General features: G+C 53.7%; 8 protein-coding genes across 8 annotated transcripts; 4 read left to right on the top strand and 4 right to left on the bottom strand.

Annotated features, from left to right (window-relative positions):
- Nucleotides 1-69: 69 nt before the first annotated feature.
- Nucleotides 70-6,229, top strand: CCM_02358 (sucrose transporter; the record flags this gene model as incomplete). Its single annotated transcript, XM_006667510.1, has 17 exons — nt 70-394; nt 454-622; nt 743-856; nt 900-1,088; nt 1,137-1,194; nt 1,286-1,304; nt 1,830-1,917; nt 1,940-2,151; nt 2,308-2,568; nt 2,625-4,509; nt 4,671-4,684; nt 4,791-5,112; nt 5,344-5,447; nt 5,662-5,755; nt 5,791-5,869; nt 5,910-6,020; nt 6,056-6,229. 17 exons carry the CDS (start codon nt 70-72, stop codon nt 6,227-6,229), a joined length of 4,218 nt encoding a protein of 1,405 aa, XP_006667573.1.
- Nucleotides 6,230-6,738: 509 nt separating this feature from the next.
- On the top strand, nt 6,739-11,310 carry CCM_02357 (DNA-directed RNA polymerase III; the record flags this gene model as incomplete). The annotated part of the gene is made up of 3 exons (XM_006667509.1): nt 6,739-6,834; nt 6,886-7,010; nt 7,071-11,310. The coding sequence occupies 3 exons, from the start codon at nt 6,739-6,741 to the stop codon at nt 11,308-11,310; spliced, it is 4,461 nt and encodes a 1,486-aa protein (XP_006667572.1).
- Nucleotides 11,311-12,241: 931 nt separating this feature from the next.
- Nucleotides 12,242-12,796, top strand: CCM_02356 (uncharacterized protein; the record flags this gene model as incomplete). The annotated part of the gene is made up of 1 exon (XM_006667508.1): nt 12,242-12,796. One exon carries the CDS (start codon nt 12,242-12,244, stop codon nt 12,794-12,796), a length of 555 nt encoding a protein of 184 aa, XP_006667571.1.
- A 456-nt stretch (nt 12,797-13,252) lies between these two features.
- Nucleotides 13,253-14,203, bottom strand: CCM_02355 (endo-1,3(4)-beta-glucanase, putative; the record flags this gene model as incomplete). Its single annotated transcript, XM_006667507.1, has 1 exon — nt 13,253-14,203. The coding sequence occupies one exon, from the start codon at nt 14,201-14,203 to the stop codon at nt 13,253-13,255; it is 951 nt and encodes a 316-aa protein (XP_006667570.1).
- A 779-nt stretch (nt 14,204-14,982) lies between these two features.
- On the bottom strand, nt 14,983-15,639 carry CCM_02354 (uncharacterized protein; the record flags this gene model as incomplete). Its single annotated transcript, XM_006667506.1, has 3 exons — nt 14,983-15,418; nt 15,463-15,543; nt 15,626-15,639. The coding sequence occupies 3 exons, from the start codon at nt 15,637-15,639 to the stop codon at nt 14,983-14,985; spliced, it is 531 nt and encodes a 176-aa protein (XP_006667569.1).
- A 243-nt stretch (nt 15,640-15,882) lies between these two features.
- CCM_02353 (uncharacterized protein) lies at nt 15,883-16,264 on the bottom strand (the record flags this gene model as incomplete). Its single annotated transcript, XM_006667505.1, has 3 exons — nt 15,883-15,968; nt 15,999-16,102; nt 16,218-16,264. The coding sequence occupies 3 exons, from the start codon at nt 16,262-16,264 to the stop codon at nt 15,883-15,885; spliced, it is 237 nt and encodes a 78-aa protein (XP_006667568.1).
- A 1,136-nt stretch (nt 16,265-17,400) lies between these two features.
- CCM_02352 (galactosyltransferase) lies at nt 17,401-18,858 on the bottom strand (the record flags this gene model as incomplete). The annotated part of the gene is made up of 3 exons (XM_006667504.1): nt 17,401-18,070; nt 18,133-18,421; nt 18,471-18,858. 3 exons carry the CDS (start codon nt 18,856-18,858, stop codon nt 17,401-17,403), a joined length of 1,347 nt encoding a protein of 448 aa, XP_006667567.1.
- Nucleotides 18,859-23,771: 4,913 nt separating this feature from the next.
- CCM_02351 (uncharacterized protein) lies at nt 23,772-26,723 on the top strand (the record flags this gene model as incomplete). The annotated part of the gene is made up of 1 exon (XM_006667503.1): nt 23,772-26,723. The coding sequence occupies one exon, from the start codon at nt 23,772-23,774 to the stop codon at nt 26,721-26,723; it is 2,952 nt and encodes a 983-aa protein (XP_006667566.1).
- Nucleotides 26,724-27,143: the final 420 nt, after the last annotated feature.

The following is a 27,143-nucleotide window of genomic DNA, read 5'->3' as shown; positions in this document are numbered from 1 at the left end:
AAATGTAGCTTGTATTCCCATTATGTAACCCTCCCCCAAATATGTACATGTCGAGAGAATAGCCTTGTCATGTCCCACGTATGGTCGGCGAGGTGGACACGCGCCAGAAGACTGCCATGTAATCGAACCAGGGCGGTTTCCTTCTCTCTGATTAATCTCGTGTACACGAAGGGTCCTCCGAGAACCACGTTGGTGTCTCTAGCAGCCGGCGTGCGAAGGGTACTGGCCGCAGCAGACCTTGAAGCACCACTGATAACAATTCTTGATAGCGCAGGTTGGCGTGTTGCAAGTGGACATGCAGCCGTTGAAGTCGGTATATCGCTTTTCAAGACCTTCCTCGTTGCTCACGGGGTTGGCCACGGCAAGGCCGGCAAAGGCAGCAACAAGAACAGTGGTGAGCTTCATGGTTGAGAAGAGGATTGATTTATGACGGTGAAATGAGGTCTGAAGTAGTTGTCGTTGAAATAGATGCCTTGGAAGTAGGTGTCTTGGAAGCAGATGTCTGGATTGATACATTGAACTACGAACGGCATCTTGAAGACTATTTATACCTGACCACCATGAGAGCCGGCGCATCGACTCCCGTCAGCTACGGCAAAAGTCGTCCGGTTTTTGCCTGCTCGTGAGTAAGCCGCCACAAAAATGAAGCAGAGCTATTGACTTTCCATGCATGGCACTGGAGATGATTGCAGCATGTTTGCGTTGAGGCTTTCGAGCTGAATCTGTTAGATGACGTCGCTAGGCCCGACGACTCCATCTTCGGGCTGTCGGTAGATGGAGGCAGAGTCACGAGCTTATTCAGGAGCCTAATAATCGCCTTTCATCTCTCCACGCCTGCGGGTATCGTGCATCCGGTGTGGGTCGTAGACTGATGAACGGTCGTCTACTTGACGGAATAGGAAAGGCATTTCGCCTGCGTCTGCGATGTTTCGCATGCGAACCACAGTCCAGACTTGCTCTCTCACTATCACAATGTCGAGGGCCGACAAGAGGCAGACTGTGGCGGCACAGCTCGGGCTAAGCCAAGTTATAGAATATGACGAGTCTGATAGCAGGAATATCACTGTCGCTTTTCTTCCACCACAATTGTGCTTGCAAAATATGCCTTATATGCATCTGTAACCTATTGCCACCAGCCCCCACCAATACAGTGTTGCAAATGCCGAAGCTCGCTTGCAGGAAACGGCCGTAATCGTGCGTCTACAGCCGGCCTTTGCCGGCTTTCGATATTGCATTGTCCTTTATTTTCTAGTTTTTAATAGAAAATAGTTATGGAGATCTGCAGCAAGGGGGGCTGGCTACAGGTAAGAGTTTCATCATCATACTCTGCCGTCTCCATGTAGAATGATCAGTACTCGTTCAAATTTGTTCCTCGTTGCTTCTTCTCTAACTAGCGCCAAACTGCGGTAAGAAACATGTTCCCGGGAACAAGAACATGAGAGCTGAGGCAGGATAAGAGGCAGAAATCAACCGCAGAGGACCATTGTCACTGGAGCACACCAGTTGTTACACAGAGTGTGGCATGCCATTCTGGAGTCCACATTGCAGCACCTTGCGTTGTGCAGGTACTGTTTATGACCAGACGCGAGGGAGCATGCAGCTCAAACGTTTCCATGCATGAGAGCGCCAAGTGGTTGCCTCTTTTTGTTCTCTTTTTTTATCCTGTCTCGCTCTGTCCCGTCATGGCGTCGGAGCCTCATGGCACAGCTCATACCTCGAGTCCGCCTTCACCATAATAAGCTGACTCAAAGCGAGGGACAGCACCACCTGATATCAAGAAAGGACGTATTCAGAACACTTTGAATGGCTTGAATGCTCCATACTGGCAGCGGCATTAATATGCACGCCTGAAACGCATTCGGGGCCTGTTACAAGACTGGAAACAAGGCTGGCAGTCCGGGAGCTGAATAACTACAGGTAGGTAGGTATGGCAGCGCAGACTCTGGCGGTCTATCGCCAAGGGCTGCCCCCTTACAGGCTACCTCGGTACCTTAGTACCTGGCACAGGTGGTAGTCGCACAGCGGCCAGTGTGCCCACTTTCTTATTCAAGGCCCCTAGGTGCTGTCGCCTCTGCATTTCAGCATGCCCACCTTGGTTGAGATCTAGAAATGATGCCTGCCAGTTGATGGCTATCGTTGATTTTGGATCAGGTCTGTTTTTTTTTTGTTTTTTTTTGCTCTCGTTGCCGTACCGAGACGGGTGTCAATGCTGCAGTTCGGCTGGTAGTTAACCCTGTCCGGCTCAGGTGCTTGCTCGTGACTGGTCAGGATTCTGTACCAGGTGATGACAACATACGTAATTTGTAGTCACTCCAGCTGACCGCACCCGTTTGTACACACGACACGCCCGACAGAGGCAGAGCCCATCACAACAAATCATCCGACCTCCAGCCTCCGGCGAACACGCACTCCTAACTGGTCATCATCTTTCTGAGCCTAGCCTTGGCTTCGCCTCGTCTAGCTCGCCCAGTCTCCCCTTCTACCACAGGAGACGACGAACATCTCAGCGGATGCGGGCTACCCAAGCTCGCCGACGCCCAACGCTCCGAGTAGCGCCAGACACTTACCGTTGACGAACTTGCGACGAACCCGGGATTATAGTACGCCGCTACCCATCTCAGTAGCAGGGTTAGTCGGCAAGCTACAAACAATGGGCTCAAGGCATCTCGACTCGGACCGCGCTCGGTCGCCCGATGAGCCTCTCAGCGAGGCCGCGCACGAGAGCGGCCTCCACATCTTAGAGCCAGAGCCAGAGCAGGAGCTCGAAACGATACGGGAGGACTCTCCTCTGCTCGCAGCCAGCGACGCTGGGGGGGACGCTGCCGGCTCTACTGGCAGGAGGCAGGTCGCTGACCCCAGCCAGGCCACCAAGAGTGTGTGGTATCTGACCCTATTGACGCTCGCCATTGGCGGTTTACAAATCGCTTGGTCTGTCGAGCTCTCAAATGGCTCGCCCTATCTGCTCTCGCTCGGTTTGAGCAAGTCCCTTATGGCCCTCGTCTGGATCGCCGGCCCTCTCACGGGCACTCTCGTCCAGCCTTACATTGGCATCCTCAGCGACAACTGCCGCATCTCATGGGGTAAACGCAAGCCTTTCATGGTCGGCAGCACAATCGGCACCATACTCTCGCTCTTGTTTCTCTCGTGGGTCAAGGAGATTGTGGGCGGTGCCCTGTCGCTTTTCGGTATCCAAAACGATTCACATTTTGCCAAGACAACCATCATCATTGCTGCCGTCATCGGCATCTACGCTCTTGATATTGCAATCAATGCCCTTCAGGCGTCCATTCGCGCCTTCATCGTAGACTGCGGTCCAGCTCATCAACAAGAAGCTGCCAACGCCATGGCAAGCCGGCTCATCGGTGTCGGTAACATCCTTGGCTTCATCGCCGGTTATGTCAACCTGACCAAACAACTTTGGTTCCTTGGTCATACTCAGTTTCAGATTCTCTGTGCTTTTGCCTGCATATCCTTGACAATCACCGTCGTCATAAGCTGCGTCTTCGTCCAGGAGCGGGACCCGCGCGCGAATGGCGCAGCGACACCCAAAAATCCAGGTGTTTTTGCCTTTTTTGCCAAGCTCTTCAAATCTATCAAGCGACTGCCTCCCCAAATCAAGCGCGTTTGCCAGGTGCAATTCTGCGGCTGGGTTGGGTTCTTCCCTCTGCTCTTCTACTCGTCGTCGTATATTGGCGAGATATACGTTCAGCCGCACCTCGAAAAGAACCCTCACCTGACGCCGGGACAACTTGATGAGCTGTATGAGCAGGCTACTCGCATTGGGTCTTTTGCGCTTCTCGTGAATTCGATAGTGAGTCTGCTCACAAATGTGCTGTTGCCATTCTTTATTGCACCTACATACGACAACCAAGCGGCGCTCGGCCAACCTGTGCCTGCGTATCACGAGCGATATAATCAGAAACGCACCATGCTCGATCGCCTGCATATTCCGGGCTTCACACTGAATCGGGCTTGGTTCGGATCGTTGGTCCTCTTTGCCGGAGCTATGCTGTGCACGTTGGTTGTACGATCCGTGGAAGCTGCCACTGCGTTGATCGGCATTGCTGGCATTACATGGGCCATGACCTTGTGGGCTCCTTATGCCATTATCAGTGCTGAGATTAGCCGCCGCGATGTGCTGCAGCGCGCTCAGAAGCAGCAGCTGGCGCGGGAGCCAGCTGAGCTTGCGCCTCTGGAGAGGCTGCCGAGCGGAGAAATAGTCGCGGTCGTGGAAGGTGATGAAGAGCAGGATGAAGCAGGTGTCATAATGGGCATACACAATATGGCCATTGCGGCGCCCCAAATCCTCGCTAACGTGGGATCGAGCATCATTTTCAAAATTTGGCAGAAACCACGCGGCACGCCGGGCGACAACAGCCTTGCGTTTGTGCTAGCCATCGGCGGTCTGTTCGTTTTGGCATCGGCTTTCTATGTGAGGGACCTAGACGAGAAGGGACCATCTCCAAGAAGCGTTGGAGAGGACGAAGAGCATGCCGTGCTTCCGAGCGCGTAAACCGGGCGGTAGCAAGGAGCGATATTTGTCAATGCCGACCCGAACGCCTTTTGCCATGCCTAACGTCGCAGTCGTTTCTTACTTGGATTCCATTGAGCGATTTCATTTCTTCCGTATCTTTTTATATATTTGAGCAATTTATTGTTATATATTGTAGAGTCGCATATGATAGTAAGTATTACAGCATATACATGGATTGATTTACTGAGGTTTCTCCGCCACCAGTAGTCTTCCTCACTCGTTTTCTTTCAGTCTCGGCTTCTATTTGGCGGCCTAGTGTACATGGTTGCCGACAACCATTTAAGCGGCGACCTTGTTGCCGGCCGTGATGAAGAGGGTGATGATGGCACTGATGCCAGCGAACCAGGTAAGACTGCGGACGGGGGCGGTCTTGCGGTTGCCGCCGAGCTGCACGTAAACAAAGATGAAGGCGAAGCGGCTAAGGACGTAGCCAATGGTCAGGCGGTTCAGGAGGGTGATGTCGACTCCGGCCGTGTTAGCGGCGACAACGGCGGCGGCGTACAGGCCGATGGTCTCGAAGCCGTTGTCGGAAGCGGCCTTGGCGCGGGCGACGCGCAGCTTGGTCTAGACAGGTCCCTGTGAGTACGGACCAGAGCAGAGACGACGGGCAATCGCCGACGACGCAATTGCTGCCCATGATAAAAATGATGGAAACGTACCTCCTTATCGAGAGACTCGCTCTTCTCGAGATTTTCCTTTAGGGTGCGGGGGTTGGCATTATCAAAGGTACCCTTGGCGCCGGTGACGGCGAGGACATGAGGGACAAGGCAGGCGACCAAGGCAACAGGAATCTGCGCATGTCGTGTTAGCGGCTCAGAGGCCTGTTGGCGTAATTATCCGGGGAGAGGAAATCCAGAGCGCACTTCGTGGTGCGACAACGGAGCTATGTGCATGCGCTCCGGAGCTCCAGGAGGTGCGTACCGTGTAGTAAGAGATGTTCTTGGTGAGGTCGAGACCGAGGAAGGAAGCCATTGTGGAAGATGCGTGGGTTCGCGACGAAGCGGATAACTAGGGGGTATCAATGGGCAGAAATTCGATGGAGAGAGACGGCAGAGGATGGAATGGAACACATGGCAATGCACCGCGGCGGCGCAGGAGCTAGCTTTTATGTATGCGAACCTTGTCAGGCCGCGAGCTGATCGAGCCAAAAGGGATGGATGGCTGGCTTATGACGACGAAGCTCCCCACACAACCTTGGTCGTTCCCGATGACTGATGAGATGTTAGTCCCCAGTGGGCTTTTTTATTCCAAATTAGCGCTCCGGTCCTCCGTCTCCCCCGCCAACCCGATGATGAGAGCGGCGCACCTGGTGGACGGGGCCCGGCCATTGGAGCAGTAGCTAGGCTGCTCGGCCGATGTCTCCCTACCTAGGTAGTTCCCGGTCAGGTACCAATTCGACATGATTGATTTTTCTGGCATCTTCTCAGCATGGAACATGGGGAAAGGGGGCGAGGCTGTGTTGACCGTACAACCACCACTCAACATGGTATGGTCTTCAGAGTGCGGTGACATATTATAGAGGGAGCAGGAGTCGGCGGAAAAGGCACGGAGCAGGTATTCATTCACCTCCTGAGCAGTGACCAGTTTGCCCGACGGAGGTTGATCGATATTGATTACCGAGGCGAGGACACCTATACACAATCGGGAGGAATTGCTTCCGCTACGGTCACCTCGGACGGGGTTTTGGACAAGTAGTTAGCTCCTTGAATCGTGTCAAGAGGCAATAAGGCCACTTTTCTAGGAAATCAAGTCGCGAAGCTAGGCTCCATCGTGATCACCAATTTCTACAACTAGTGTAGGGTATTAATTACTGGGCAATTTACCGAGCAGCGCACAACACGGGCACGGAAGGCAAGGTAGAGAACAAGCTCTGTTTTTCCCTCTTAGACCCATCTATAAATGAAGCCATTTGTCATGGCTTGTTTGGGTAATTTAGTAAATTCTGTTACAATTTCGGCTGCGGGGCTGCGTCAGTACCTAGTCGGATGCTTAGAGTGATGATGTATTTGAGAGACTGCTGGCCGCATTGATCTCCTTGTCAAAGACACAACCGTGCATCTCAAAAAACGGCTACTTGTAATCCTGAATCAATTGCTCCGTCGTACTCATTTTGTAAACTCTTTCAGCCATTGTAAGCTTCTTGCCCGCGTGGTCCAACCCGGCGGCGGGCAGCACAACACATCTGAATGGTGGGGTACGACCCTATGACTCCACTGATTCTTGATTCTTGCCCGCCAGCTCGCAAATTTTCTGGATCTTTACATTTGCGACGACAAGTCTTACCACAGCTGCCATTTATCGTGTGTTACACTCTCGAGACTATTGCGCAAGCCAGCAGTCGCATGGAATAGAGTCGCGCACCGCTGCTTGCTCCTATCAGCGGCATGGCGCACGTTCATGATGTTGGTGTTGGTGTCAAACACCAGCTTGTTGACAAGGTGCCCAAGCGCTTTCGCGGCATCAAGTTTGGCATCCAGTACGGACCCAGCTCATAGGCACTCTTCTACCACGATTGACCGTGCTGACCGTCTCCCAGGTCCAACCAAGACATTTCCAACCAGGCCGTGACCGAAATCTCCAATCGACTGCTCTACGATATCGAAAACAACCGCGCTCCGTACCAGAACGGCCCCCTCGACTACCAGCTCGGCACCTCGAGCAAGACAGGCAAATGCGCCACCTGCAACGAATCCCTGCAAAACTGCAACGGCCACTTTGGATATGTCAGGCTTCCCCTGCCCGTCTTCCATGTAGGATACCTGCGCTTCATCATCTCCATCCTGCAAGAGATTTGCAAAGACTGCGGCCGCGTCCTGCTCGAGGAACCCCATCGACGGCAATTCCTCGCCGAGCTCCGCCGGCCCTTCATCGACAACCTGCGACGTACACAGATTTGCAAAAGGATCAACGAGCAATGTAGAAAGACGAAGAATTGCGCCTACTGCGGCTCTGTCAACGGACAGATTCGCAAGTTTGGTGTCTTGAAGCTGGTGCACGACAAATTTGCCTCCTTCAACAAGTCCACAGCCATCAAAAAGGTCCCGCCCGAGAGCAAGGTTCTCTTTGAAGCGTCCTTTACCGAAGCAAAGCGCGAGAACCCAGAACTCGAAAAGCATCTTCGCAAGGCCATGGAGGATCTCAACCCTCTGCGGGTTCTCAACCTCTTCAAGATGATTACTGCGACCGACTGCGAGTTGCTTGGCCTCAACGCCGCAGAGGGTCGGCCAGAAATGTTCATTTGGCAGTTTTTGCCTGCGCCGCCCGTCTGTATCAGACCCTCTGTCGCGCAGGACAATGCCAGTAACGAAGACGACATTACGACAAAGTTGGCCGATATCGTCTGGGTCAGTGGTATGATTCGGTCGGCGCTGCAAAAGGGATCTGCTATCCAGACAATCATGGAACAATGGGAGTATCTACAAACTCAGATTGCCATGTACGTCAACAGCGATGTTCCTGGTCTGCAGCAGCCTGGCTTCGGCAAAGCCATGCGAGGATTTTGCCAGCGTCTCAAGGGTAAGCAGGGCCGGTTCCGTGGTAACCTGTCTGGTAAGCGTGTCGACTTTTCCGGTCGAACCGTCATTTCGCCCGACCCCAACCTTGGCATCGACGAAGTCGCCATTCCTCAGCTGGTTGCCAAGAATCTGACGTACCCCGAAAGAGTCCAGCGTCAGAACATGGCCAAGTTGCGGCAATGCGTCACGAATGGTTGCGATGTCTGGCCGGGTGCACAGAGCGTCATCAAGATGGATGAGGGGGGCTACAAGATCAATCTCAAATTCGGTAATAGAAACATGGTGGCTCGCGATTTGCGAATTGGTGATGTTGTTGAGCGTCACATTGAAGACGGCGACATCGTCCTCTTCAACCGCCAGCCCTCACTTCACAAGCTCAGTATTATGAGCCATCTTGCCAAGATACGCCCGTGGAGAACTTTTCGACTCAACGAATGTGTTTGCAATCCTTACAACGCTGATTTCGACGGTGACGAAATGAATCTCCACGTTCCGCAGACTGAAGAAGCTCGTACCGAGGCCATCACCCTCATGGGCGTCAGACACAACCTGACGACTCCCAAGGACGGCGCTCCCATCATTGGAGCCACGCAAGATTTCATCACAGCCGCCTTTTTACTCAGCAGCAAGGACAGATTTTTTGATCGCAAGACTTTTACGTATATGTGCATGCACATGCTCGACAGCCAGACACGCCTCGACCTACCCCCTCCTACCATTATTGCTCCGGTTGCGCTGTGGACCGGAAAGCAGCTGTTCAATGTCATGATGCGACCAAACAAGGAATCAAACATCAGAATCAATTTCGAGTCCAAGTGCAAGACGTTTTCTGGCAAGTCCAAGAATATACCCGACATGGACCCCAACGACGGTTGGCTGGTCGTTCGCAATTCCGAAGTCATGTGCGGTGTCATGGACAAGGCGACCGTAGGAACCGGCAAGAAGGATTCCGTCTTTTACGTTATGCTGCGTGATTTTGGAGCCGACCATGCCGCCACTGCCATGAATCGCCTGGCACGACTCTGCGCCAGAACACTTACGAACCGAGGCTTCTCTATCGGCGTTGGTGATGTGTGCCCTACTGGCAGTCTCACCGCAGAAACGGAGCGTCTCGTGTCGATTGCCTACAAACAGAGCGACGATCTTATTGAAAGTTTCAAAGCAGGAAAGCTAGAAAAAGCTCCTGGTTGCAACCTAGAACAGACGCTGGAAAACTCCATTTCCGGTATCCTTTCCAGGGTCAGACAGCAGGCCGGTGACTACTGCGTTGATACGCTGAGCCGCAACAATGCTCCGCTCATCATGGCCAAGTCTGGCTCCAAGGGTTCAGATATCAACGTGGCTCAAATGGTGGCCCTGGTCGGTCAGCAGATTATCGGCGGTCAGCGAGTTCCTGATGGTTTCCAGGACCGTAGTTTGCCACACTTTTTCAAGAATGCCCGACAACCTCCTTCAAAGGGTTTCGTCAAGAATAGTTTCTACACTGGTCTCTATCCTACAGAGTTTCTGTTTCACGCCATCTCTGGCCGTGAAGGTCTGGTCGATACTGCAGTCAAGACTGCCGAAACCGGCTACATGTCGCGTCGATTAATGAAGTCGCTGGAGGATCTCTCTACACAATATGACGATACAGTTCGCACATCTGGCGGGACAGTTGTTCAGTTCCAGTTTGGTGGTGATCGGCTCGACCCTGTGGACATGGAAGGGTCCGGTGCGCCAGTGCAATTCGTTCGGACATGGCGCCACGCTGAAAACACCACCTGGGACAACGAGGAGGTTGCGCTGACTCCCAATGAGGCGCGCGAGCTTTGTGGCAACATGCTTGCCAGCGAGCGGAATCGATTCCCGCGCAAGGGCCTCTTGCACGGCGAGGACCTTGCCTACACCGACGTCAGCGACTATGCTGTTGATGAGCACGAAGGAGCCAGAAAGTTCATCACAGAGGTGAAAGACTTTGTCGGGGCCTTGGCCGACAAGTTGGAGAGAGTCCGCGCTCTTGCAGGCCTTGCTGGCAAGGACAAGACAGGATCCGCGGCACAGGACCATGCGGACCGCACAGCCAAGATTACAGCAACAACACTACGGCTTTTTATTAAGCTGTGTCTGCACAAGTACAAGAAGGCCCAGGTGGAACCCGGGCACGCGGTTGGTGCGGTTGGTGCGCAGTCCATTGGTGAACCAGGTACTCAGATGACCCTGAAGACGTTCCATTTTGCTGGTGTTGCTGGCATGAGTATCACACAGGGTGTGCCTCGTATCAAGGAAATTATCAACGCCTCCAAGGCCATCAGCACCCCAGTTATTACGTGTCCTTTGATGAACAACCAGCAGATTGAGGCTGCCAAGGTTGTCAAGGCGCGAATTGAAAAGATTTTCTTGCAGGATGTGCTGCAATACGTTGAGGACGAGTGGCGGCCTGATGAAGGCAACGTGGTAGTGCAAGTGGACAGACAGGTGCTGGCAGACATGCATCTCGGCATTGACATCCAGGATATTGCGCAAGCCATCTGCAAGGACCGCAAGATGAAGATTCAGGCGACCGACGTGGCTATTATCGGCGACCGCATCTCCATTCGCGTGCACGATAACATTGGTGCGAAGCGGACGACTCGCAGCAAAACCGGCGAGGACACGAGTGACATGCTGCTGCGGGCCAATGCGCTCCGGCGCATGCTGCCGGCGCTTCCCATCTCGGGCTACCCGAACGCGTCGCGCGCGCTGATTGAGACGTGTGAAGACAGCACGCACCGGGTTCTGGTGGAAGGGTACGGGTACCAGGCGTGCATGACGACCGAGGGCGTCATCGGGACCAAGGTGCGGACCAACAGCGTGACGGAGTGCAACGAGGTGCTGGGCATCGAGGCGGCGCGGACGACCATTGCGTTTGAGATCGAGCAGGTTATGAAGTTTATGGAGATTGACCACCGGCACATGCAGCTGCTGGCCGACGCCATGACGTTCAAGGGCGAGATCCTGGGTATCACGCGCTTCGGGCTGTCCAAGATGCGCGACAGTGTGCTGCACCTGGCATCGTTTGAGAAGACACCCGACCACCTGTTTGAGGCAGCGGCGGGCATGAAGACGGACAAGATTGAGGGCGTCAGCGAGGGCATCATCATGGGCCAGGGCATGGCTGTTGGTACGGGCGCGTTCCAGGTCGTCCGCCGCCTAGGCATCGCCGCGGCGGACGTAGGCCAGCGGGAGACGCTGTTTGAGGATGCGTGGACGGCCGAGACCAAGAGGCGGCGGAAGCCGGCGTGATGGCGTTTTGATACCATGATTTTCTTTGATTTCTTTTTTTTGTAAATTTGCATGATGGGATTGCGGCGACGGGAGTATCAGGAGAATGGCTTAAACGTATATACAAAACGACGAAGAAGAAATACAGGTATGTTGGGAGGTGCAAGTTTGTGCGTCATCTCGGAAGTGTTGTTTTCCTGGCCCGAGTTCGTTCCCCACGGACTTGATCGTCTATCGGAAACTGGCTCCAACACGATACGTAAGCCGTGACCGGGTGAAAGGGCCACCCCCCTTCCGAGTGTTACATGACTGTAATATAGCTGCCCAGGATCTTAGCCGCTTTTCTGTCTATAAGATGGTTTCTTATTGGAGGCGTTGAGCCTTACGAGAGTGGAGGCCAGAAACTAGTGGTTTGCTTTTTTTTTCTTTTTTTTTTTTTTCAAAAAAGGAAGAAGAAGAAAAAGAAGAGCTTGATTATTGAGCTCTTTGCGAATTCCTTTTCCAGTTGGCAATTGCTGCATTCTTATCCTGTTATTTTCTTGTTCATGTTTGAAACCTTGTCAATCTCCCGCTCGCGGTTGATGCGGACGGCTTCTAGTTTGCCTCCCGTAACACACACACACACCCGCAAGGCTCCCCCTAATTATCCCCTGCGTAAGCCCGGGCGGTTCTGCCTAATCGGGCTGTCAATAAGGCAATAACTAGAAAAATCCTGGCCCATCGGGTGTTTCCGAGCTGGGGGTAGAGATGAAGTGTCTGCCTGGATTATTAGAACATACGAGCCTTCCCCGGAGCCTGCTCAGCAGCTCCTCTCCTGCTCCTCTTCTTTGTACCTTCTCTTTCCCATCTAGACCGTTGAATCTTGCGAAATCAACCACAGTCCTCCCACTCACAACCAACCAACACCCAAGCTTACACATACACAGACACGATCCTTTCCACCTCCCTCATCATGAAGACCTCCTCCCTCCTCTCCGTCACGACTCTCCTCGCCGGTCCCGCGCTCTGCGCCGGCGGTCCGGACAACGCCCAGCTCCCCGACTCGGTCCCGGCCTCGGCCGTGCTCGCCACCGTCACCGGTCTGCCGGCCTCGGTGTCCGGCAAGCAGTACACGTCGCTCGCGTCCGCTCTGTACGCCGTCGACAAGTCCTTTTACAACGACCAGCAGTACACCACCGTTGCCGCGCACATGTGGTCCGCCGCCGCCAGGGCGTCCGACTCGGAAAAGGTCGTGCCCTCGCTCGCCCTGTCCACGTGGGTCTGGAACTCGATCACCTCGGCCGCGTGGTACGACAAGAACATGCCCGGCGAGGACAAGAAGCGCGTGTCGGCGTTTTTGAGCGCCTGGGATGCGCAGTATGTCAAGTTTGTCGGCGGCGGCAAGGATGCCAAGACTGAGGGTGATGAGAAGAATGTGGCGGCTGGGGGTAGTGCCGCGCAAAACTTGATCGTTGTCTGTTCGGCGGCCGTGCTCGCGGGCCTGGCTGGCTTTGTCGCCGTCATGTAAGGATGGCTTCCTGCAGGACAAAGCGGAGAAGATAAAGGGCGTATAATAAGACATGGTAATGAGTTTGTTGCCGCGGATATGAACCACTAGACCTAGATAAAATGCTGTACTTAAGCCATTATTAATGAATATCTTTCGCGCAGCCCTCAGTAGCCCGCGAATCTACCAGACAGGTTTCACAGAACAAAGACGCTTCAGTTTCGCTTCCAGTGGGTTGACAAAAATACATTGATATCGGCTGCTCGCACGTCAAGAGCCTAGACTGAATAAATACAGTAAAGTGAATAAAGAAAAATATAAACACAAGAATCGCTCAAAATCATATCATCATCTTCGCCAAGCATCCGAAACGCCACGCACGTCTAAACAACACCGCGCTTTCCAAAGAGCTGGCAGTCAAGTGGCCGGCACCTGACGCCCAGAATCACGCATCACGGGAATCAGGCTTGTAGTCTTCTAGAGAAACTGAGCCTTGTAGACCTTGAGGCTGTTGATGCTCCAAAAAGCTTCAGCAAAGTCTTGGGGGTTGGCAGCGACGTAGTCCTTGCACGAAGGACCGTGGGCGGAGCACTCGCTGTTGGAAGCCCAGACCTCGCCCGCCCAGACACCGCAAAATGTCGTGTCAAAAACGATTTTGTGATCCCTGAAGGCGGATTCAATGTCACACGTCTGACCCGAGGAGAAGCTGCCGCTGGGCTCGCCCCAGGTCAAGGGCTGCGGGCTGCCGCTGATAATGTCGTTGGGAATTTTGGAGCGAGGAAAGTACCAGATGGAAATGCGCCAGTCCGTCCACTCCATGGCGTAGACGCCGCCGCCAATTGCATTGAAACCGTCGCCGTAGTTTTGATTGTCGCCCGTCTGCTGACCACAGCCGGTCACGGTGTTGCACTCTTCGCTGACGACAAAGGTGCTGGCAAGGGCAGAAAACCCCGACATCTGGCACTTGTTTTGGGTATGGAGAGTAATGGAGTTCTTCGTCTGCGTGTTGACACCTTCGATAATGTCGATTTCGCCAGAGGTCGGCCAGTTAGGACCGTACATCCAAAAGGCGGGCCAGACACCGCACGCATTGGAAGGCATGTGAGCAATGTCGGCGATAAACAGGCCCTTCGTGAAGGTCTTTTGGGATTCAACGCGGATGGAGCGACGGCCATTGGGAGGATTGTGCGTGGTAGAGTCGACGCCCATGTAGATGGTCCCATTGCGAATTCCACTGAGGCCAGCAGCCTGGGCAGTGGGCTGATCGACGTACTCGACAAAGCCTTGAGTCGGGTCGGGCTGGTTAAAGTGGTTGAATTCTTGGAAAAAGTTGGAGGCATCGTAGACTGTGTCGAGGCCGTACGTGGCCCGGGTGACCTGCGCAAGAAGCGTGGCGGCGACGGCCGTGAGAGTCGTTGGGCGAACCATGATGTATGTAGAATGAGTGTTTGGCTTGAAGAAGCGATGCCGATGCCGTGAGAGATATGAGAAGTGGTGTTTCAAACACCTTTAGACACACAAGTCTCTTTGTGTCTCTTTGCGAAAGATAAATGATTGCGAACTACTGAGTTGTCGGAAAGCAAAGATGGACGCTTTGTCCGTATAAAAAGAGAACCAATGTTTGAGCAATGAAACAAGTGGTACGTAGGTAGGGTGAGTACGACTTGAGGTCACGGGCAAGACGGAAAGTCGTTGGCGAGGAAGGACCGGGTATTTAGAGGACTTGTGAATATCGAGAAGGTGCCGAGTACCTAGACTGAGAGGAAGAATGGCGTTGGAGAGGTAGGAAGGAGCAAAGGGGTCCGAGACAAAGGGCAAAGTATAAAAGCTTTGACGCAGAGATATATATATAAGACGAAAAAAAAAAAGGCCGAGGACCAGCTCAGCGGGAATAATGAAAGAATACCAAAGGAAGGATGGTAGAAGCGAAAAGGACAGAAAGAGAAAAATGGACGAGGTTGTCGCGGGTTGGAGCAGTGCAGCGTGAGGCGGGAGTCGTCCAGGTGAGACAATCCTGGCCGCCGACGGGAATGCGGGTGTCTAAATAGGGACCCTGGCTGGCAACCTGGTGAGAGGGAGGGAGGAGGCCAAGCCAGGCACAGACACCCTTTTCGAAGCCCTTTTTTTCTTCTGGTTCCTGAAATGTTTCTTCCTTTGCAGTTTAGTTTCTTCCCCTCATCGCTTCTTTTTTTCCCCTCCTCGCTCTGTCAAGCCGGCGCGTGCACGGGCACTAACACGAGCCATGATTCGTGCTGAACGACCAAATAGGGAAAGGGGGTTCGACGTGGCTGCCGCCCTTTCTTCAAGAGCCAGTGAAGACTCGACAATGATAGTTTCGGAGGGCTGCGGGGTCGCATTGGGAGATGGTCCGTGTAGTCGACGTGAACGTGAACGTGAATATCGTGCCTAGGTATGTAAGTGGTGAGAAGGGGGTGGTCCGGCTGGGAGGTGGTGGGTTGCATTCCAATGATTCCAATGGGCCGTCCGTTTGCTCGGCTTGCTCCGTTTGCTCGCAGCAGCTGGCAGCTGGCATTGTGGCGTTTGCCATGACCAGCCAATGAGAAAGCGGCACTGGCTGGCAGATCTGGCGACGTGCTGCAGGGGCACGCGGCGCCAAACACCAGCTTATCGATCCACCAGCATCTCACTGTTAGTGTTACTCCGTACAGCGTTACAGCTGGGCACACGGCGCGCTCATTCGCTCAAAAGCCTGGCCGTAAGACCCCTGTAAACCCCTGTCACGCCCAGATTTCCCCTCGAAACCTATTCTGCATCGGAGTTTTCTTCACGTCGGCGCTGCTTAGCTAAGGAGCCCTGCATTTCATCGCCTTGCCCATGATCCGTACGTACTCTTGCCCGCACATTATTTTTTCTCACTCGATCCGTCCTTATGCGAAACGAAACTTCGCACGTTGGATATATCTACTGGGTTTATACCACTACCTGTCGAAACATTGTGCTCGGTCCTGACTTTTGTGCCTTTCGTCCCCTCATTCTGTCGACCTCGGACACCACGGGACAGCCTAACCGCCCAACCAACGCCATCTGCCGAGGTGTCCCCCCTTCTGGATCCTACCAATAGTTAGTTTCTGTCCAGGCGGAATAGTTCATCTTTTCACCCTCAAAAGGCAAATGGCAAAGTCAAAACTCTTGGCAGAATGATCACCTCCAATTAGCCGCCCACCAAACCCAGCTACCCCGCCACATGCTACAGCCCACTTACAGCTGTGCCAATCGCCTCGAGAGAACATGCTCACTTTCAGGAAGAGATTTCTTCCTTGCAATACATACAATCCGGCGCGTCTCCATTTGACAGTAACAGGGATACTTGCAGCATAAGCAGAGCATCAAACTGCCAATGGCGAAATCGAACCAGATACCAAGGTTAAGAGGATAAACGAAATAGTAGAAACAGTATAATAAAGGCCACAGGGCCACGCACACACATGTCATACATATATGCAAGATCTCATCGCCGCTGTCCGACATTCCTGAACCATCCGAGAAACCCAACTGGCTAAGCGCCAGGCGGATTCCGTGTAGCATCAGCCTCCCCGCAGGCCCGACGTCACATGTAGGACATACCCTTGTAGCACCGCATATTATTACATATTCAAAGAGACTCTCACTGAAGTATGGCGTGAAACGTCTTTATAATTCGATTGACCAGCCTCGGTCATGGAGAAATGATTGTTGCCATTGTATGCGGGCTTCGTCTCTCCTAGTCTTTTTACGCATGTCTGCTCCCATTTCATCACATCTATAAATATACCCAATCATACAAAAAAAATAGTTCCAACTCTTTCAGAAAGAAAAAAGAGTAAAAAAACAAGAGTTGGTTCAAGACGAGCCGTGCGCTTCCTACCTCCATTCCTGTAGAAGAAAAGACGCAAACGAAGAAAAAAAATATAGTGTAAAAAGAGAAATGAAAGAAATGAAGGGATGAAGAAAAGTAGAAAGAAAAAAAAAGACGAGGCAAGTTGTCAGAAATGCACAACGCCGGCATGGAGTGGCCCAGTTCTGCTCCCAACAAATGAAAAAAAAAAAATAGTAAAACGGGGGCAGCCGCCGTCCTCCATGCATCATGATTCAGCCTCTGCCAAAGCAAAGTTTCTCCCTTTGTGTTGTAAAGGCATCGCGGCCCTTGTTTCAGTTCGTAGCGAGACAACACCAGTGCTGCGTATTGGTACACTACCTGTCACGTAGCATGGTCGCCTTGTGCTTGTGTAAATCAAGCTTCTTTGAGTCGTGCTTCGGGGCATTTCATCGTCAACCTAGGAGAGCCTGCGGCGGGTTGCGGCAGACCATCTCATCCCAAGTCGGCCACTTGGTTTGCCAATGCCACTGAAGCATCCGTCAGTTCGCCACCATATTTGGTACCATCGATTCGCCAAAAAGAACGCCGACACCTTTCCCCTTTTTTATAAGCACTGCACCGTTGCATCTGATCCGAGGCCGCGGCATAGAACCAGATGCCCTGCAGTTTGACGCAAGCGTAAATGTTATATATATGTGCAGTGGAATCGAAATGTTTTCAGCCCAATATCGCAATGCAATTTGCACGCGGGCGGTTGGCACCTTTCCGCGGTATTGGTCGATTAATGTTTGGAAGCACGTATGCGTTCCTACAGGCGAACGTGCTGGCCAGTCAGGTGGTACCAGATGACAGCGACAAAGTCCTCCTTGAAGAGCTCCCACGGGTTGCGGTTGAGCCAGTAGCTGAACTGTCGGTAGTGGTACATTTCGCCCCAGCAGTCACGTCCCCATTCGCAGCCAGCCATGTTGACCATGAAGTCACGGTCCGACTCGTGGTAGTGGAAGCGCGTGAGGTTTGCACCGGTGCCGTCGCCACACGCGGCCGGGGGGAAGCTGTTAATCATGCGTTGCGGCAGGAAGCCAGTATGCTGGCGGACCCAAGGATGGCTTTCATACATGGACTCGAGGGCGTCCTGTTCCTTGTGCTCCCAAGCCATGTGCTTCTGTTCATAGGCCACGGGATCCCACCAAAGGTCCAACAGACGCTCAGTCCAGGCGCTGCGACGAACGAAAAAGGAGCCCAAGTTGAAGCCGGAGCAGTCTTGTGAGAGCAACAGGTTGACAGAGTTGGGGTTTCCGTCACCAACGGGACTGCGGGATTCTTCGTCGAGATACGGGTCGACAAAGGGGTGCGTAATGTTGAGGGGGTTGTAATCGTTGATATCGCGGTACGTGTGGGTGCCGAGGCTGTTGAAAATGTGGTCTTGCAGCGAGTACGAGGGCTCCATGACAATGGTGTTGAGATCGAGCCACCAGAACCTATCAAACATGTGTCAGTAGCCGTGGTGGTGGTGGTGGTTGCGGTACACTTCTCGACGTACCATTCAGCATCGGGATATTTACGCATGGCGTTGCGCAAAAAGTCGACCTTTTCCCAGCTTTCTCTCCATTCGTGTGCATATCGCTTCTTAGTGCTCATATCCACAATCTCGAGATCATAGCCCCAGCGGGCGACGTAGTTACGCTTGTTTCGTATGCTGTCTCGCTCAATGGCCCATTCCCGCGCTCCCTTCCACTCCATGACACCACCGCCAATGTTGGCGGCGAGGACAACGACAAACTTGGAGCCACCGCCGCCCCAGGCGGCTCTGCGGTACCAGTAGACAAGGGCTGCAAACGAGTCAGTAGTGGCATTTTGTATACATGCCAGTCAACTTACGAGAGTGGTAAAAGACGTAGACGCAAAAGAGTATGAAGAATGCAATGAGCAGACGAAACTTCAGTTTGCGGCCCATGCGACCAAAGATGAGCTTTATCCTGCCCACAAGAGGTACTTTGTCGAGGTACGAATTGGATGGGGCAATCTTTTCCGTCTCGTTGTGGGTGAATTGCGGTAGGCTGTTCGATATGCGACGCATGTGGCGACTGAAGAAGCCTTGGTTCTGCGTGGAAAAGGAAGGATGGCCGTTTCGCAATTTGGACGACTCCCAAGCGACGGGACGCACACTGTGGCTGCTGGCCGGACTGGAGCGGCCACTGTTCATGTTGAGTCCCGGGCTAGACCAGCCACCGCCTGGAGCAGGCGAGGGACTGCGGGAGAGGGACATTGGAGTATTTGTCGAGGGAGTTCCTGCATGGCAAGTATCACAAACGAGGTTAGCCAGATGGGTTGTCAGGAAACTGATTGACATTGACTTGTGGACAGGTGGACAGTTGTGGTCAGACGATGCCAAGAATGGCTGTCGCGGCAAGAGTATTGGGAGTCTTGGACGGCCTGGAGAGCAGGGCGACACGACAAGCACAAACAAGAACAAGCAAGGCCCATAAGCGAGGCGAGCAAGCAAGATTGAGCGAGACAAGTAGCCAGAGAGACGAGGCGGCGACGCGGCGCGGCGGGCGGCGCAGGGAGTAACTTTGTCCACTGTGACGGGGGGGGGATGCGCTGCGACGTGGGTAGAAGTGGTGTGCGCAGTGGCACAAAGGGTGGCAGGACAGACGCGAGGCAGGTCGGTATGCAGACGCGGACGCCTCTTGAAAGGGGAGTGCAGAACAAGATGACAACATACCGACGATGGTGGGCAAAGAGGCCTCGTTGGCCTGTCGCGGGTGTATCTCGAGCAAGTTTCCGGAGCGGTGGTCGTTTACAGGAGAAGGGCCGGCGGAGGAGCGTCGCCGGTGGTGAGAGAGTGCCGGCCGGTCGCTGTAGGAGCTCGAGGAGCCGGCGGAAAGCTTTGAAGGCGCCAGGATGACGGCTTGAGGGAAGCAAAGGAGCTATGTGTTGTCGAGAGCAATTGGGAAGGGTGTGTGGGAGGCGGCGAAGGCGATAGCAAGGAAGGGTTAAAGAAAAAAAACGGTAGATAGCGAACGGGCGAGAAAAGAGGCTGGACGCCTGGTGAGCAAAAAAGGGTGGTAGCGTGGTGGGCAGTGGGACGGGGCAAGGGAGCCGCCTACCGGTACCGTAATAACTTAGTACCTGTAGTTACCTAGGTACCAGTACTAGCAAGAAGAAGTAGTTATTTTGGGAATATAAACAAAATAGCAGCTAGCGTCTTGGAGTGGTGATTCGTATTTAGTTACCCTTTTTCAACCCTTAATAGGAAAAGACACGAAACGATATGGCCACCAACAGGCAGACAAACGAGACAAGACAGGACAGGCAGCAGGTCAGTAAAAGCTCAGACTCTTTTTTTTTGTGCTTTTTGCGGTTCACGACCGAGCGGATCCCCTAAATCTGTAATGCAGAGAGCCTGCAGCGGCCTGTTCAGGGGTCTAGGCGCTGTAAGGTGCAGGCAGATGGTGGAGACGATTGTGCCTGCCCAAAGTGCTCCATGAAAGTACCGAATACAAAGTGCAAAGTACGTGTCTGGGCACCAAAGCATGTACCACTGACAAAATTGTAAATCTCCCGCAAATAGACGACACTTGTCAGTAGAGGTACCTACCTAGGTACCTAAACATCACCACAATTAGCATCATTCATCATGAATTCCCCCCTCCCACTCTTCTGCACTCACCTCTGTTCCAAAAATATCCTTCTCGCCAAGCCGTCTCGTCTTCCGCTGTCAAAATCCCGTCTTCTCCAACTAGCGGCCAGAAAAGCTCGTAATGCAGCGGCGAAATGGTGCCGGCGTACCCCCCTCAAGCAAACTAGTGCGCGGCAGAACGAGGTCAGACGATGCGCCCGCTCAAAGTTGGCACTTCTGTTTGGCTGGCAATGATGGCGTCGTTGTCTTGGTTGGGCACAAGGTTCGTAATCGGGGGCGATCTTTGGAGAAATGTGCCGAGATGCACACTATGCAGCGTGATGGGCAATGACGCCTTTTTGCGACCGTCCGTCACCGGAAACAGAGTTGCTGGTCATGGCAATGATGCCGCGTTCGTCTCTTGCCACTCTCAACTGGTGGCTTTCTACGAATTAGTCCTGTGCTGTTTTCAGACTTGCACGAAGCAGCGGGACAATCATGTTCAATCTTCTCTACACCACTTTAATAGTCAGTATTGCATATTATCGAGTACATACCTACCTATGCATGTACAGATTAGCGGTACTCTTCTTACTAACAAGTTCACAACCCCAGCTCAGCAATATCGGTGCAGATTCAGGGGGGTGTCATCAACCCAATCTGCCAATCGACCAATCGTGCCACAGTGTACAGATTACTCAGTGTCCTTGACTCCATCACCTTGCTATGTAACTACCTAAATATTCCTCCCGCTCTTCCCCCTATTCACAAGGGAGACTCGGAGACTCGGAGACTCACCGACCCAGCTTTCGATAATATCACGGCCCCCAAGGGACCAACAGGAAAGGAGAGATCTATAACGGGCCGCGAAGTGATAACGCTATTTACTATTACAGATTACAATGCATCCGGCCCACCGACGGCAGCTACATACCAGTAACTAATAATCGAACAGCGACTGGCAAGGGGGCAGGACCCGAATCATTGACTTCCCTCGGGGCTTACAGTATCCGGAGGGATGTCGCCAATAGTGAGCAGGGCTGACGCCCTTGTCCGAAGTTGCTGGCTCAACAAGGCTCGCGGCTGAATCACGACACCCAACCCTGGCCACACACAACACAACCTGGTCCTCGTCGCAACCACCGTGCCTCGAGCAAGGCCTGGCCGGCGCCGAGCTGTGCTGTGACGACTGTAATCTGTATGTATGCACATAACATCCGCATCGAGCCGGGCCCGCGAGGCTAGCCAGTGAGCGCGGCGCATTAATATTACCCTCGGTGGCGCCGCTCCGTCCTGCGTGCAAGCCCGCCGTCGATGCGGACGACATTAATTTCCATATCACCCCCCTTATCCCCTTATCACCAATTTTTTCTTCTCCTTCCGCCAACCACGAGTTAGTTACCCGATGCACGCAGCCAATTGGCAATGGGGCTGTTCTCGGTCCATTGGAAAATAACGCGCATGGCGTCTTGGCAATTTGGAACGCGTGCCCCTTGAACCTACTACCCCTTGATGGCCAATGGGCGACAGTTTGGCGAACCAACGCCATGTTGTTCTCCTATCGCGTCAAGACGAAAAGTTGGCCAGGAAATTAGACAGAAACAAAAATACCGACATAAAGCCTATGACACAAAATAAGACGGCTCACTTATCACTCCAAGAGCTGGCATTCATGCCTACAGTTGTTATTGTAACCTGTCGCCAGTTGGCCCTTTTTGAGGGGCAGCCGCACATCATCTCATCTCCGGCGCATGATACTGGACACATATTGCCACTTTTTTCCTTTGCATTCCAAAGGTCCTCTGTAGATCCAAAACTCCATCGCCAGCGACGACGTTGGTTGGCTGGGCTGCCTCGTCGCCTCGCCTCACTCCCTTGCACCGGGTACCTGAATGGCGTGGTCTGGGGAGCACCTGGCACCATGGGAAAAAAAGCTTAAATCTCCCCTGCCAGCATGTTGATAATCGCTAGTGACTATGTGCAGTCTGTGTGCATCATCTATTCGATACTATTAATACCAGTAGTTAGCCTGTCAATGCTGTGATGCAACAACTCCTGGCCTGTCTTGGCGCACATGACTATATTGAATTCTATAGCTTGTGATTGATCTTCTCCTCTCACATGCCACACCTTGATAATTGCTCGTCTGCTTCCGTTCATGGTCCACCAACGTGCCTGCGGCTGCTGTCCATCAGCTGCGGCTGCTGTCCTCTGGTAACTAATCGGGAGCGTGCCCCGCGCATCTCCGATCTGGTCTTGCCATGACCATGCCAGTGACGTCCGTCGAAAGTACGATTGGTCTCATTGCTGTATTCCGCGGCACCTTGGCAATGCGTGTCCTCGCCAACAGCATTACATAATGATCCCATCTCTCAACCCTTGTACTAGTTCATCGCCAATCGGCCAGATGTGCTGGCTTGGTACTCGTATGCTTGTCTTACATGTTGGAATCCTACTTCCGCCATTGACAGTCAACACGGGAACATGGCATGGACAACAGACGGCATGTCTGATCCCCCGATGTCTTGTGTAGCTACCTGTAGGTACGCTCACGTCCTTGTTGGGTATCATGTAACCACCGTGTAGTCGGATGATACTATTCAAGATTGTCAGTGGGTGGTCTTTGGATGTCTCTATGTAAATATATAGGATGTCTGTAACTGGTTCAGGAGATACGTTTTGGTTTCACCGGTTGCATATTTCCACATACTGCCGTTGCTTCGATACGAATGGAGCAGCGCCACAGGGCTCATACTGGTACAGACTACCAGAACAAAGGTTCATCGATATATGCCTTCTCCATCTAAAAATCCATGCGCCACAGAACGTCAAACACCAAACACACCTGCCAAAATCATGTACAGGGTAGCGCACCATGAACGCCCCCCCCAGCCCCACCACCATGAAGATCGGGCGGCTAGCAGTCACCAATCAAATCTCCTCAACTGCACGCAGACCTCACAACAGCTCGGCGCTTAGCGTTCTCCCGATTCCCATCCACGACCAATCGCCACTCATTCATCGTTGTTGTATTCCCTGCCGATACCACGGGAGAGAGGAGCTTGTCTCTTTATTTAGCAATGTGTACATGCCCAACCATGCAACATAGGCCGTTGCCTCTGGGCGACTGCGGCCTGGTGCTGCCCCACGCCCCACGGCTCGCTGCCACTTGATGCTCACCTTTTGTCGTGTGATGCTCATACTTTTTCTCCCTCTTCGAATCCAGAGTAGTGTTCATACACTTTTGGTTTCGTCAACGTCCGTGGCTGAGACGCGTACGCTCCTTGTGGACTTGTTGTTCGTTTCCTTTCGTTTCGTCTCTCTTTTGTCGTTTACTTCAACCTCCTTCGTTTTCCCTCGATCTTCTTCAAGTCTGCTCCCACGAAGCTGCCAGATTTATTGCACGATTTATACAATTTTTCCTTGTCTGAGCATTTCTGAAAAAAAAAGAAACACACCCAACACGACCCCGACTCCATTGACCAGGCCAGTTTGTTCATCATCAACAAACGACAACCACATATAAATAATCCCCCCAAAACACCACAATAGCTCCAATGAGCTCGAAGCCATACCAGAAAAACGGGCACCTTGCCCCGTCCCCTCAACTGAGCGCCAATGATTGGGAAGAATGGGAGGATGCCAGCGTCATTCCCAGTGAAGACGACGAGCACGTTCTTGTTCATCCACCGCCTCCCAAGCCACCGTCCCAGTACCTGCGACCACAAAAAAACACGCCAGCGCGAGTCTCTCGTTATTCGACCGTCAAGATTAAGCGTCTCAAGTCGCGACAGAGACAAAGGGCTCAGAATGCCAAGGCTGGCATCAGTCTCATCACTGACATGGCCGCCTTGAGTCGCGAGACAAAACAACCCAACCAAAATGCCGTCAAGTTTGTCGACTCCGCTGCGCTTCGCGCGCTCGAAGGCGAACCTAACTCGGCGTCCGTTGGAAACTGGAACTGGCTGAAGCGAAACAAAGGACAAAGCCCATCGGCCTCTCCGCAAGCCAACCAATCACCCCAGCAAGGCCTCTCCCCAGATGACCGGCCTATCATGATTGGCATCTCAGTAGCACCGAGCGACGCATCTTCTTATGACCATACTCCATCCACAGCTCACCCCGATAAAAGTGGCATCGCAAAGGGTGGTCTCGGCATCTTACCCCAGAACAACCCTCAGCCAAAATCCTTCTGGTCTCCCGATACCCCGGACACGGTTCAATCATTTGCCAGGTTTCGGCCCGCCTCGAGCGTGTATTCCCAAGCGCCACCGTCTGCCGCTCCTATGTTAACAGACATGCCTCCGGTGCCATCTCTTCCCAAGCAATATCAGAAACACGGCAGACTCATCAGCGTAGAACTTGAGGGCGGCGCAGATGATGACGAGGCTGACACGCCCTGCACACTATTTGAAGAAGATGGCACCAGTCCAAGGAACGTGATGGCGAGCAGAAAAAACACAGTCTCCCCAGATAGTGCCATTTCGGCATCGCGCGGGTGGTGGGATCACGTTGTGTCGCCATTCGTCGACAAGCGAATGACATTGAGCAGTCGCAAGCAGAAAATGGACTCACCCAAAGATGACAAGCCTCTGCCGTCGCCCGTCGAAGCTTGGCCAGTTACATACCCCAAGGCAGAGCCTGTCCGCCCATCGAGTATGAACAAGACTCCCATTGTTCGCATTCCCACTCCCCGGCGAACACCTTCGCCCAGCTCGTCGGCAGGACCGTCGCACGCTTCAGACTCTCGAGTCGCACAGCCCCCGTCTGATTCACGGCGCGGTCGAAAGCCCCGAATCATTGTCACAGACGAAGAAGAGTCCACAACGGACCACCCCCCTCCGTACTCACCGCCGAAGCGACAAGAGCATGGCCCGATCCGTTACAGAGCAGTGTTCCCCCCTGGACACGCACTGCATGCCCAGTTTCCTCCGTCTCCCAACCCCAACCCCGTCTCACCAGGGCTCGCAGCAACGATGACCTCGCAAGGTGCTACGCAGATGACTGACCTGGGATCCACGCCGATGCGAAGCGCGACACCTCTCTCTCACGCACGTCTTCCCGCTCGCCCGCTGGGAACCTACCAGCCGTCCGCTCACCTATTTGATGCGTCGGGGCCGCACAACCGCGTCGAGAGAACCAGACGCCGCCACGAAAAAGAAGACATGATTGCTCATCGCGCTGGCGGCTTCTGGCGCGGCCGCGGCTGCATCCCGGCCCGTGGCTGTTACGGCCGCACCGGACCAGAAGGCCGCAAGAAGCGCCGCGTCTGCCTATGCGTCTGGTCCGCCATCATTGCGCTGCTCATCCTCATCATTGTGCTGGCGGTGGTCCTCACGAGACCCCGCACCCGGCACGAGATGCCCTCCATCTGGGTCAACCTGACCGACTTTCCACCCATGCCGACAGGAGTACTGACCGTGGCCGGAGGCGACAACACGGCTGCCAGGAGCTCCTGCACGGCGCCCACAACCCTGTGGAGCTGCTCGCTGCCGAAGGACGACCAAAAGTCTGTCGCGCCGTACAAGGCGAACCAGCCTACGGTGATTATGCAGATACAGTGGGACAATAGCACACGCAAGGCGTGGAAAGTCCCAAACGGAGACGCGCCCACGTCGATCTCGCGAAGAACCCCGGGCTTTGTCGCCAGAGCTCATGCATTCGTGCACGCCCGGGCTGGCGCCGGATTCAAGTCGGACCCGCCACCTCCTGACTTCAAGGACATGTGGTTTATGGGAGAGACGACGGACGACATAGTTTCCGACGACAAGGCCGGCGAGCCCGCGCCTTTCTACATTAGTATTCTCAAAGCCATGAACGACACGGTCGACACACCAATCATGCAGCGACGCGACGACGACGGCAACAACATTGGCAACGTCAGCCTCGTCGACATTTTGCCCCGTCCCGATCTCGCCGCCGACGGCACGCCTGCCCCCGCCGTGCTTCTGCCGAACCCCGTGCAGCAGCCGGTGCGGCTCTACGACCGCGGCCTAGCCACGGAGCACTACGGCTTCTACACGCACTTTCGGCGCACCATCTTCCTCAAGTCTGTCACCACGCCCAACAGCTCCGCCGACCCCAACGTGCCGCTCGACAAGGACGGCGGGTGCCGCAAGTCCGAGGCCAAACACATGGTGACGTGGGGCGAGACGCGGATGCTGGTGCGCATCTGGACCCGCAAGCTGGCGACCAACACGTCGAGCCTCGTGCGGCCCGACGCTGGCAGCAGCGGAGAGGTTGCCGTGGCGCTGCGGAGGCCCGGCACCATGCCCTGGCCCGTGACGATTACGCTCGACACGCACGGCGGCGACCCCAAGAAGAAGTTAGTCTGGCAGACGCCGGTGGACGATCGCCAGAACCTCGTCATGGACCAGTCCAAGCTACTGGCCAACACGATGGACGTGGGCGGCACCTGGATCAACCCGCGCGGCACGGGCGACCCCAAGTATGGGGGCTTCGACGGCGGTTCTGGTGGCTGCAAGTGCGAGTGGGTGAATTGGGTGTAGCATACCGATGAGTTGGATGGTTACAAGTACCAGAATGGGCAACATTGGCGTTGCGAATGCGGGCTGGCATAAATGACTGTTTCCGAAAGAGTAGTGCTATTGGCACGAGAGCTTTTTGCTAAGGGCATAAGCCTTACGTGAAGCTACTAGTAATAGCGAATTTTGCAGAGGTATATAACTTTTAATATGTATCACATATAGATATAAGTAGGTAGATATAAAACATCGCCCTGGAGCTAAATATCTGTAGCCACATACCCTAGCTCATTTGCGCAGTGCAGTGGCTGCATCTCGCCCTGAGCCCGCCAAGCCTACATGGCTGACGGCCAACAGATGGAGAGTTCAACGGCAGCAAGGATAAACTGTTATTATTGTATAAATTGGTCATGCTGTGTAAAAAATGCTAGTGAAAAACTTTGA

The sequence above is a fragment of the Cordyceps militaris genome, assembly GCF_000225605.1.
Source record: "Cordyceps militaris CM01 unplaced genomic scaffold CCM_S00002, whole genome shotgun sequence".
In the NCBI taxonomy this organism is placed as follows: domain Eukaryota; kingdom Fungi; phylum Ascomycota; class Sordariomycetes; order Hypocreales; family Cordycipitaceae; genus Cordyceps; species Cordyceps militaris.
Note: the sequence above shows the minus strand (reverse complement) of the source record. Positions and strands in the feature narration are given on the sequence as shown.